Raw genomic sequence first — 13,423 nt, 5'->3', positions numbered from 1 at the left:
TCGGTAACATGGCCAGTCCAATATGAAAATCGGACCGGTTACATGATCGGTTCACCGATTTTCGGGCCGACCCGGCCGGGTCGGTCCAGTTTTTATAACATTGCATATAACCAATCAAATATTCAAATTTCATAACATAAATATGAGCAAAAATAATTTTTTGTACTTTGTTAATTTTTCATGTCAAATTTCTTAACAGAAAAAAATTGATTTATAAATTATTTTTTTATATTTAGTTAATAAAATAAAAGTAAGACTAAAAACGTGTCGGAATGTGTTGGAGCGTTGACTGCGTGTCGGAAAAAGTTGACTACGTGTCGGAAAAACGTGTCAAAACATTGACCGTGTGTCCCAATTTGTTGACCGCGTGTCAGAGCGTGTCCGTGTCGGACACGTGTCTGACACGTTTTTTTTTTAAAAGGAAGTGTGTCAGTGCATAGCAGAGTATAACAGATGTAAGTGATAGTTTTAAACAAAAAGGAATTAAATGATATATTTGTGTATTTAGTAACTACCATGGTCTTGGTAATGAGTTTAAAATTACATAGGTTAAGTAAAATATTATGTAGTTACAAGGGATAAATGTGAATGTTTCTCTAATTTTAATCTATGTTGCATCAATACCGACATAAGACATGTGACACGTTACGATACTCCGACATGTTAATTATAAAAAAAAAAAAAAAAATTCGACACGTTAGGAAATGTTTTGATATTAAATAATATTTTAATTTATGTAGTGCATATTATATTTAATATTCAATAATTTAACAAAAATGTGAAACTAAATTTATAATTCCCATCAATTTAGCAAAAAAGCATAAGATGTAAATATTTACTATTATATTTTTAAATTAAAAATCTCTTATACACTCTAGTGAAATTTATTCGGTATCCATTTTTAATTTTTATTATATCAGTTTGGCAAAATATCGATCAATTTTTTCATGATATGTAATGAAATTTCAATTATTATAGATGTTGGAGCGTGTCAAAGTGTCAAGGAGTGTCGGGGTGTCGGTAAGTGTCAGACACAACACTTCAGATTTTTTGAAATGTCGATGCAACATTGATTTTAATAACACAATTTCGATAGACATTTGAAAAAAAGATTATGAATTTTTTTGTTTAGAATAATTTTTTTAAAGGATAAATTTTTTTTGCATTTGGATGAAGAACCTAAAACTTAATTTTAAGGTAAAAAAAACTATTTGAATATTGAAATTAAAGAAGCACTTTTTATTTATAAAACTTTTAAAATGTATATAAGATGTTGGTATGTAGTAGTGGTGGGAAGGAAGTAGTGGAGTGGAATTGGGACAAAATTATTTTTGGAGAAAAATATTTGATTTTTAATTTTATTTCCAAGTGAGGTTTGAAAAAAAAACATTATTATTATTTTTTTACTTTTCCTTTCATTAATAGTTGGTATCGAAATATTTGATAGGATTTAAAAATATAATTTTATGCATTATATATATATATATATATATATATATATATTATTTCTCATGTTGCATAAAATAATTTGTCTCATGCAACACACAAAATAATATGTGGGACCCACTTATTGTCTTTCTCTCTTCCTTAATGGGTCTCACCAACTTTTTTGTGTGCTGCATGAGACAAATTGTTTCATGAAACATGAGATACAATATTAAGGCCAAATTGGGCTATTATAATGAGTCATAGTTAATGATAAATTCTTATACATATACCCCCATTACTACATATTTAATTCGATGTTTTGCCCTTTGTGTTCTAGGTAAGAATCATGCCCCACTTGTGGTTTTGAATTTGTGATTTGTTTTGTTCCACGTTATTGGTTTCATTTGCACAAGATTCTTGTGTGACATCAGATCTAAACCTAGTACATGCGAAATAGAGGCTCAATTATTAAAAGCCTGAAAGGCCTAGAGAACCCCTGCAACATAGCCGCAAAGGCATACCATCTCGCAAAGGATGCAATGATCTCGCTAAATACTTGGTCAGCAAGCCAACGTAACTTAACTTGAAAGAAACCATCATTGCCGAGATCTGCAGCTCAGGCAAGTTGGCTACCACCAGAAACTAGTGAAAGGATGGTAGCTCCTGCTTGCCACCACACCTACTGAATCTACTACTAAACATAGGCTTGCCCACCAAGGAATACCCTAAGATAAGCCATTCTTCTCCATCAATAAACGTGAACGCTGTATAATGAAAGACGGTGAGAAACAAGGCGCTGAGCCACTATAAATATAAAGGCTTTAAACCCAGATATGATATCTCTTTTTGAATATTTGAACCTTCTTGAATATTAAACTGACTTGAGCGTCGAAGTGCCTTTATAGGTGATGCACTTGAGCCACCATAAGTTATTATAATTGCAGACGTTTTAGTTTTAAGGCCTTTTATAATTTTAATAATTGCAGACGTTTCAGTGTGCATGACTTTATGTTTGGTTTATGGTTATTTCCGTTTTGCATTAGTTTTAAGATCATCGATGGTCCTTTATTATCAGTTACTTTTTGTATTGCCTGATTAAAAGGCTTGTCAGAAGGATGTGAAAGGTGGACTTTTTTATTGTTAAAGAATAATAGTATAGCAGAAAACTTCTGCATTTTCCTGAAAGCCTATTTTCCCTATAATTTTGCATCATTTGGTATCAAAGCTCAGGTTGCCTTAAAGATTGCTGAGCAGGAAAATCGTGGAGGTCGTGGTCGTGGACGAAGAGGTCGTGGCGGCAGAGGATGCGGTCAACCTACCGATGAAGATTATTATATTGATGCGAGAGATGCTGAAATTGAGGAAAAGGACAGACGGATCCAAGAACTCGAACAACTGCTTGCAGAGGCACAGTTGCACGGGTCAGAAGGGAGACAGGAATCTGAACTGTCATCTCCAGAGGAAGAGGAGGATGAGAATCCATTTTGGAACCGCGAAAGACCAAGGAGAGGTCGAACCGGTGATCAACTCTTCACATCCAATTTTGGGATGAAGATCGAGATTCCAGAATTTGGGGGATCAACTCACCCTGACGTATTCATCGACTGGTTACACACCGTCGATAGGGTTTTTGATTTAAAAAACCTCACAGATGAGCAAAAGGTGAAATTAGTAGCAATCAAATTAAGGAAGCATGCCTCAATCTGGTTGGAACATGTCAAGAAACAAAGATTAGAGACGGAAAGTCTAAGATTCAAAGATGGGACAAGATGAAGAAATTGTCGCAGCACAAATTTTTGCCTGCTCAATACAGACAAGAGGCTTTTATTGAGTATCATAATTTCAGGCAACATGACCTTACGGTGGAACAATACACCACTGAATTTGATCGTTTTCGAATGTGTTGTGACATGGTCGAAGAAGATGAACAAGTGATTGCTCGATATCTAGGTGGATTGCGGGATGAAATTTCTGATGTTGTGTACCTACAACAGTATTGGTCTTATGAAGATGTGTGCAAATTGTCCTTGAAGGTGGAAGGACAATGTAAAAGAAAGGGTGACAGTTTGAAGTTTCAGTCAAGATTTCCTAGAAAGGAATTCAGAGCTAAATCAGTGAGTTCATCAGCAATTTCACCTGCTGAAAAGGGTTCTACTCCTCAAAAAAATATTCCCAACAAGGAAAGGTAGAGTAAAGGAAGTAGTGCAGGGAAGAGATGTTTCAAGTGTCAAGGAATTGGACACTTTGCTGCAGATTGTCCAAATAAACAGATTGTGACGTTTGCAGATGCTCCAATTTTTAATGAAGAACCAATCTATGACAATGTAGATGAACAAGAAGAAACAGAATCTGAAGAGGTAGAAATTGTCTATGCTGATACCGGAGAATCACTAGTCACTTGAAGAGTCTTGAATGAGGATTTGGTGAATGATGAAACTTGGCTTCGGCATACCATTTTCCACACCAAGTGCACCAGCGGGGGAAAAACATGCAGTGTGATTATAGACGGAGAAGTTGTGAGAACGTTGTTTCTACTACTATGCTAGAAAAATTGGGGTTAAAACAGAAGCACACCCACAACCTTATAAGCTGTCTTGGTTAAAAAAAAAGAAAATGAGGTAGGGGTAACCAAAAGATGCCTCGTGTGTTTTTCAATTGGGAAAAAATATTCAGATGAAGTATGGTGCGATGTCGTTCCTATGGATGCTTGTCACATTTTATTAGGTAGGCCATGGCAATTTGATAGGAAGGCAAAACATGATGGTTTCAAAAATACTTACACCTTCAAAAAGGATGGTCACCTTATTACACTAGCACCTTCAGATTGGAGGAAGGAAGCAAAGAATTCTTTGTTGTCCAAGTCAGAAATTTTAGAGCTGACAAATTCGCAGATGTAATGCCAGAAGAATTGCCGCATGGATTACCACCTGAAGAAGTTGATGTCAATAAAGATGACGCAGATTCGAGGGCGAATATTTTCGTAGTGAGGGAGGATGATGCACTTGAGCCACCATAAGTTATTATGATTGCAGACGTTTTAGTTTTAAGGCCTTTTATAATTTTAATAATTGCAGACGTTTCAGTTTGCATGACTTTATGTTTGGTTTATGGTTATTTTTGTTTTGCATTAGTTTTAAGATCATCGATGGTCCTTTATTGTCAGTTACTTTTTGTATTGCCTGATTAAAAGGCTTGTTAGAAGGATGTGAAAGGGGGACTTTTTTTATTGTTAAAGAATAATAGTATAGCAGAAAACTTCTGCATTTTCCTGAAAGCCTATTTTTCCTATAATTTTGCATCAATAGGTACCCCCGATCGCTCATAAACTGCTCAGATACGCAAAAGTGTTGTCCAACGACCTCGCAAGGTGTCCATCCATCTTGCCAAGCACCCCAGAATCTCAGCAACAATACTCACATCTCTCCTTCTCTTTATCAACATCCTCTCACTTCAACTGTGTGTGATTAGGCTAGCCCACTTTGCGTTGGACCGATCATTGGCGCCATCTGTGGGGACCGATAAATTTTGAATTTCACTCCGTACAAATAAAAAATATGGTTGATACTAAGAGCATGGTGTCCAAATCTAGAATGCTTCCAGAGGGGGAAAAAAGGGAGAGCAATAATCTTGCCAAAGAACTGCCTCTTCTGTAGCTCCAAGTTTTCGTCAACGAGATAATCCACATAAAAATGAACAAATCTGGGAGCTCCTCGGGAAATAGTCTCAAAGGATCGAGGAAAAACAAAAAGAGTTGCAGAAGCTGAAAAAATCATAGGCTGAACCTGAAAAACATTCAGATGATGAAAATGAGAATGGACCAGAACATTCACAAAAAAGCCCTGGTCCTTCACAAAATAAAGGAAAACAAAAGGTTGAAGATCATCAACCTCATGCTAGCCATCATAAGGATAGAAACTCCAATCAGAATTCAAAAATGGTTTCAAAGGTAGTACATTCTTTTACCGTCAAAAGTATAAATTTGCACATTCCAAGGGATATTAAAATAACTACCAAAAAATACAATGGAAAGAGAGATCCCCAAGAATATCTGGAGCAGTTTCAGACTAATATGATGGCTTTGGACGTTCCTGATGCCATAGGTTGCTGCCTTTTCCCAACTACGTTGAAAGGAGTTGCTTTGAGGTGGTACTCAGCTTTGCCATCAAAATCAATCAACAATTGGGAAAATCTTGAAAATATGTTCTTGGTAAGATTTTCAACTAGCAAAGCTCAATACAAATCCACGCACGCGCTTCAAACGGTGAGGCAAGGTGCCAATGAAACCTTGTGTGATTTCCTCAACAAATTTTTTGATGAAGACTTGCTGGTAAGAGATCTTGACCCACAAGTCTCTTTACATCTTATTATTGATGGTCTGAAAGAAGGACCATTTCCTACGTCTTTGGCCAAGCAAAGGTCGAAGATTATTTAAGAATTATGAGCGAGATTTGAGAAATTTATTAATCTCGAGGATTATAAGCGATCCCCAGAAGGCCCAAGTGAAAAATTTGTGGCTAATGATTCAAAAGAGATTTTCAAATGAGGTTCAAGTAGAGGAAAAAGTATGAAAAGTTTGAAAATTATACACCTCACAATACTTTTTGATCTCGCATTTTGAAGGAAGTCTTCCAAACTATTTTTGTCAATGTCACTAAGCCTCCTCCACCCAAGAAGAGAGGCAGACTTGATGAGACAAACTTTTGTGAATTTCATGAAGACATAGGTCACCCACTGAAGATTATTTTAACCTCAAAAATACCATTGAGGCTTTGATTAGAGAAGGTAAGCTCAAAGAGTTTATCGCTACTTGTAAACAAGATAAAATTCAAAAGAAGCGGGATAAAAGTCCCGATCGGGATAGGATCCTCCTAGAAGAAATTATCAAGATAGAATGAATTATGGACAAACCAATAACGGGCGAGATGACACACCCACCAACTATGGGCGTTATGACAGACTTAAGGAAAGATCCCCACGTGAAAGCAGACTAAATGAACAACCTGCAACTCTGCCTAACAATATTGCTGGAGTGTTGGGGACTATTGTGGGAGGTGCTGCAGGAGGGGAAGAAACCTATTCCCAAAGGAAAAGGCATCTGAAAGTCATCTTGACTATCAACAATCGTCCAAAGTTCCCATCTCGCCCAGTTAAGAAAGCACCAATAAGTTTTGACGAAGATGACTATGGCGACATAGTCCCTGAACATGATGACCCACTAGTCATCTTTTCCTACATGGAAAATCTACAAGTAAAAAGAATCTTCATTGATAATGGAAGCTCGGTTGACATTATATTATGGGAAGTCTTCAAATGTATGAATATCCTGGAACAACAAATAGCACCCAGCCGGACTGACTTGCTGGGATTCTTAGGAGAATGCGTGCAGCCCAAAGGCATGATTGAATTACAAGTTACATTCAAGATCATCCCTGAAGCTAAAACTATCAAGGTACGTTTTTACATTATAAATCGCCCATATGCTTATAATGTTATCATAAGAAGGCCAACCATAGTTGGTCTTGGGGAAATCATTTTAATGCCCCATTTGCTTATGAAATTTAAAGATCCTTAAGGGTGGATAGTGGCAATTAGAGGTGACCAAAAAGTAACATGAAGTTGCTATAACAATGGTCTTAAAATGACTAATGAACCAGCACCAAGTTATCATCCCACAATAGCTCAAAAAGTAAAAGCATCCGTAAATATGACTAATTTGGATGTCCATGAAGAGATGGGAGATGTATGTTCCCATCCTGATGCGAAAATAGAAGAAATTCAGGTTGGACCCCAACCTAAAAACACCATTAAGATCAGGCGACATATACCTAAAGGTGGAAAAGAAAGAATAATCGAAGTCCTAATAAAAAATAAGGATCTATTTGCCTAGACTGCAGCTGACATGCTAGGCAGTGACCCAAATTTCATTTGTCATCATTTCTCCTGGGTCCCAAAGCCAAACTCGTGGCTTAAAAGAAGCAAAAATTTGCCCCTGAAAAGAAAAAAGGTGGTTGATGATGAGGTCAAAAAGCTTTTTGAAGTATGAGTGATTAGAGAAATCAACTATTCCACTTGGCTATTATAATAACTCTAACCTGTGAATTATTAGTTTGTAAGTGGATTAAGAGTTTATTTGTGTTTTAGAGGGTTAATCGGGTGAATATCCTAAATTTCGGATAAAATTCCTACCAGGGATACAATGGTAATTTGACAAAAACTGCCCAATTTTGGGTTAATTCTGTTAAATACGCGTAAATGTTCCCTTCAAAACCTTTAAGGTTAACTTATGAAAAGTAACCGAAGGGTATATGCATAAAAGCACAGTTAAAGTGAATCGGTTTTACAACAGAAGGCCAAAGGGTTAATACATTAAACCACGCATAAGAAAGGCAACATTTAATGTTTCTGACAATTAAAATCACATCAATCGTTTATTAAGCAGCAAAATGACTGATTACCAAAGCCTACTCAAGTGCAAAAACTACGAGTAAGTGGCAAAGTATCTCGCCATAAGTGAAAACATAGCATCTCAGGTGAAGGATACATCCTGCTTGAACAATGCATTTCGCATGAAGAGAACATATCACTTCTCATGCCTACAGCATTTGCAACCAGCTGGGGGATTTCTGATTTGAACCTATTACATGCGAAATAGATTCCCAATTATTAAAGGCCTAGAGAACCCCTGCGACGTTGCCGCAAAGGCATACCATCCCGCAAAGGAAGCATGGATCTCGCTAAATACTTAGTCAGCAAGCCAACATAACTTAACTTGAAAGGAACCATCATTGCCGAGATCAATAACTCAGGCAAGTTGGCCACCACCAAGAACCAGTGAAAGGATGGCAGCTCCTGCTTGTCACCACACCTACTGAATCTACTACTAAAGATAGGCTTGCCCACCAAGGAATAGCCTAAGAGAAGCCACATTTTCCCCCCAATAATTGGTTAAACTAAATTTAATGGAATACAGGCTAACATTTTTCTTTTTAGATATCTGCATAGGCCTCCCTTTTCTGATAGATTCACTTCGGTGAATTTAATTCGTATAAAAGTGAGGAGTATATTTTAAGAAAATTGTAGAGTTATAATTCGTGAATAAAAAATTAAGTAGATAGTTTAACCCTTGCTTTGTTGGGTACCCCCCCTTGCTGCTTTGGATATGTCCTCAAAGGCTTTCACCATGCAGAATTTGACCTTCTGCTCATCAATATGGTAACTCTTAATACTCTTGTATAGCTCATAACTGCAATATTTATATACTCTGCAACCAATAAATAAATAAATAAATAAATAATGTTTTAGTAAATATGTAATTTTATTTTCCCTGATAAGAATTACTAATTACGCCGCAGAGATAAAGTTGATTAGCATTTTCTTATTTTTATTTTTATTTTTAAAAAAAAAAAAAAAAAGAGCTACTCAATAATAGGGCAAACCTACTCCCATTATAAAGAAAATTTGCTCATCCATGTGGTTGTTCGCCACCGTTTGAAACATGATCCTCTACTGTAACGTACCATTTATTTGCCCTCCACAAGATTTTCCACGAATATTTAAGAATTTGTGGTTATTTTATCTATCTCTAACAAATTCTAATTTCATCAAGACGTGAGATCGATCAAAAACCACATAATTTTGGTGATGGCAATGAAAGTGTTCAATTCCTACAACTAACAATGTTAGCCTAATAACTTAATGACAATGATTGATGTTTGTTAATATCTTTAATGAAATTATGTTGTAAGAGATAATTTTATTTCTTATACACACATAAAAACATGTGAGACCCATATTTTTTTCTCCCTCTTCTCTTCACGTGGCCCGACAGACTTTTATGTGTGTAGAAAATAAAATTATCTCCTATAACATGAAAAACATTAATCACATCTTTAATACATAATTTTCATGGTTGACAAAGCTACTATAAAGTGTAGAAATTATAGTTCATGTATATCTTACAAGTAGCTCTCATATGTCATGTTGTCAACTGCCATTTTGTCCAATTTACAAATCAGAGTTTCTTCAACTTATGAGCTATCAATATTTAACAATGAAAGGTTGTAAGATAATTTAATTAAGCATTTGACAATAACACTTTTTGGCTCATTGGTGGTTGTATGTCACTTAGGTAGGTAGCGTTTGATAAAACGTAATTGAACAGCTGTGGTTTGATTTGTTCTTTTTTATTTCTCCTTTTTTTAGTATGTTATGCTCTACTCTGTTCTAATATACTTACCGAACGCTTCTTTAATGTTATTAACTTATTATTATCAAATGGTTGAAAGAAAATACCAAAATGACACGTTTAAGTTAGTGAAACTTGTATATAGAGTTCTCCCAAAGTTTTGGACTGAAACCTTTGCTTTCTATAAAAAGATTAATCAAGGAATCTGAGTATTTTTTCGTTCTTACTATTTATTAAGAATGTAATTGTTTTTTAACTCAGTTTTCCCAAATAAGTAAAAAGAGAAACGAACGTTGACTCTGGATGGAAGAATTTAAACTGCAGATAATTGATTACCCAAAAAAAAACTGCAGATAATTTACTTAAGAGTATGTTTGATTCTGCATTTGAACTACAGAAGTTCGGTTTTTTGATAGTGTAGTTCTTATTTAATAATTAATTATCAAATTAATCTTGATTATAAATTATTTCAAATATTTAATATGTCCAGAAAACATAACATCAATCTATTTCCTGTTTAACCGTTAACCATTAAGTCTACCGGATATTTTTAAAAATTTTACTCTACCCAAATAGTCAAGGAGATACCCTGCAAAAAACTGAAAAAATGCTTGAATTATTTACCTAAATTTCGTCCAGAAATCCAATTACATATCATATTTCATTATAAACCCAATTACATATCATGTCCCATTATAAACCCAAACAAACACGCCCCCTCACATTTCCATTTTTTTAAAAACTTTCTCTCTCTAAAAAACTCAAACCAAAACGAAGGTGAGTCCACTCGTCGCATCTTTTTCCTTCTCAATCGTTTCAAATTTTTCCACTGTTCCCCCCACCCCCCTATTTGCTGCGTCGCCGTATTAATGAAGGATGGTTGCCGGAGTGGAGTTGCCGGAGGGGAGAGCCGGCGGTGTTTTTTTTTTTCCCCTTGACATATTATTAACCTTAACCACGTGTAATTAATTTGTTCTAAACCCTGTTTTCTGGAAGAAGAATGAGTACTTACAGATTAATCTCGGTGAAAAGTCGTCAATAAAGAAGCACGTATTTTCTCACCCGAAGCAAAATGTTAACACGTTTTGTGTCGAAGTTCACTTCCACAAACCCTCGTGGTGGAAGTGAGTAGGTACATCATTATCTAAATTAGAAAATAATCAGGACAGGTAAAGAAATAAATCAAAAAATAAGAATTTAAATGATATAAAAAATTTCTGGTTTTAGAAAAAAGATGCACCCAAGTGGGTGCATCCGATACACAATAAAAATTTCCCTCGCAGTGGATATGGACCCAAGCATTCTCTATGACAATTACCAATTACCTATTTTTCATTTTTCATTTTTCATTTTTCTGTGAGTTCAGTTCATATAAAAAAAATTGGTAAAGACCATATTAATAAATTTATATTTTTCTAACACAACTTCTCTCACAATAATTTTATATTTTCCCAATTACTACTTCGATCCTTCACTCTAGAAATCTAAGTACCACTTGTACTCTGAAAAATCTCAAACACAATTTGGTTCAATTGATCAAACATTATTTTAATCCTCTCTAATTGTGATACATATCCATTTTGAATAATTATAACAGATTAAGTAGCCATCAATGTGCCTATTATAAAAAGCCCCCAATTAAACCGTCACATTTGACCATCCCATCCCATACATGCTTATAACAAAGGGAAAAGTTAAAAAAAATCTATGTGTTATTTTTTTAAATCACTTACATTTCTATATATTTTTTTAATCACTTAATCCCTTGTGATTTTTTTCATCCACCAATCTCCTTAACATTGTTAAAAACTTGACTAAATATGTCAATTTTTTTTTTGTAAAATAAATGCCTATTTTACACATTTTAGAAGAAGAAAATAAAGCGATAAAAAAATAAGACCAAATATTAAGAAAACATAGAATACTTAATAAAAGACTAAAAAAGTAAAACTAAATGTGTCTAAATAAAAAAATAAAATAAGGACAAAAAAATAGAAAAAAATAAGACCAAATATATTAAGAATCACAACAGTAACAGAAAAAACTAAAATTTAAAAAAATAAAAATAGTCTAAATGAAAATCTATATACTAAATACAAGAAAATAGAAGAAAAAATTAAGATAAAAAAATAGAACAAAAAGAAATCACAATTATTAGTTTTCAACATATTTGATTTTATTTTTATTTTTATTTTTTTTTTGGTTCTTGATCTATTTTATTCTTTTTATTTAGATATGTTTGGTATTTTTTCCTTTTTTTCTTTTTTTCATTTTTTGGTCTCTTTTACTCTGATTTTCTTCTTCTTCTTTTTTTAGCCTTGTGCCACCTCATTTATTAAACACCTTTGTAAAAATAAAATTTAAAAAAAAAGAATAAAATAGAGATGTAAAAAAGACTAAACATATCTAAATAAAAAGAATAAAATAGATCAAGGATAACAAAATAAAAAATAAAACTAAATATATTAAAAATTCATAACTGTTATATTTTTGTTCTATTTATTTTATTTTATTTTAATTTTAATTTTTTCTTCTATTTTTTTGCATTCAGTATATAATTTCTCATTTTTATTGTTTTTAATTTTATTTTTTTCTGTCGCTGTTGTAATTTTTAACCTATTTGTCTTATTTTTTCTTCTATTTTTTTGTCCTTATTCACATTTGATTTTTTTTTTCTTTTACTCTTTTATTAAGTATTCTAAATTTTCATAATATTTGATCTTGTTTTTCTTTTTTTTATCACTTTATTTTTCTCTTCTAAGAAGGGTAAAGTAGACATATTTAATCAAGTTTCTAACAATGTTAAGGAAGGGGTGCATAGAAAAAATCACAACAGGTTAAGTAATTAAAAAAATAACATAAGAATGTAAATGATTCAAAGCAATAGCACATAGAGGGTTTTTGAACTTTTCACTGTACAAAAAATCGGGACCAGGTATAGTTGGGTTTTGAAAGAAAAGAGAATGCAACGGAGAATAAATTTTTTTTTTATTTCGAATTAAGAGATTTATATAATATTATAATAAATGAATAAGTACTGATTAAAAGATTTCATGATAACTTATCATTTTATTGTTTCTTTCTATTTTTAAAAAGTTATAAATTATAAAATATTTACTTAAAATGAAAATTGTATCAACTCTAAAGTATAGCTCAATTGGTAAACGAATTACAGTTCAAGGGTCAGGCCCGCTGATAAAATAACAGGTTTGATTCCTATGATAATCACTTTGAAGCCGATGGTGAAAATCATTACGCTCCAAGCCACGAAGAAATTAGTCTCATCCTATGGGATAAAAACACCCTGTGTTTACTCAAAACAAAAATGAAAATTTTATCCAAGCTTTCCTTTTCCTCAAAAAACCTCCGTCAAAAACATACCCGTAGTGTTTGGTTGAGGAAAAAAATTTTAAATACTAGGAAAATGTAATTGATAGGAAAATGATTGGAAAGTGAGTTTGGTAGAAAAATGTAAAAAAAATTGTTTGGTTGGAAAAAAATTTACCAGGCAAATTAGGTAAGATTTATAAAGCCTGTGTTTGGTTTGAGATAAAATATAAATGGAAAAATAAGTGACAATTACGAAAATATATCTGCACGTAAAATTTTGGAAATTTTTTTTTCCCCCTTTTTCTTCTTCTCTTCATCCATGTATACTTTAACACTTTATTGCATTTCTTAACTTTTCTGGGAAGATATGTCTTTTCTTATAACTCATTCTCATCAAGTAGGCAAGTATCTGGTGTCGCAAGCATCTAAAGATGAGTCTTTTGTCAACAAAAGAATCTCAGAAGAAGAACATAGCTCTGA

The 13,423-nt window shown here is 33.5% G+C and overlaps 1 protein-coding gene across 1 annotated transcript; it reads left to right on the top strand.

The window, feature by feature from the left end:
- Positions 1–5,500: 5,500 nt before the first annotated feature.
- On the top strand, positions 5,501–5,860 carry LOC133306582 (uncharacterized). The gene has a single exon (XM_061506903.1). The coding sequence runs from the start codon at positions 5,501–5,503 to the stop codon at positions 5,858–5,860; it is 360 nt and encodes a 119-aa protein (XP_061362887.1).
- The last annotated feature ends 7,563 nt before the right edge of the window (positions 5,861–13,423 follow it).

This window comes from Gastrolobium bilobum, unplaced genomic scaffold, assembly GCF_033153095.1.
Source record: "Gastrolobium bilobum isolate Gb01-03AN ecotype WA unplaced genomic scaffold, APGP_CSIRO_Gbil_v1 utg2911, whole genome shotgun sequence".
Classification (NCBI taxonomy): domain Eukaryota; kingdom Viridiplantae; phylum Streptophyta; class Magnoliopsida; order Fabales; family Fabaceae; genus Gastrolobium; species Gastrolobium bilobum.
Note: the sequence above shows the minus strand (reverse complement) of the source record. Positions and strands in the feature narration are given on the sequence as shown.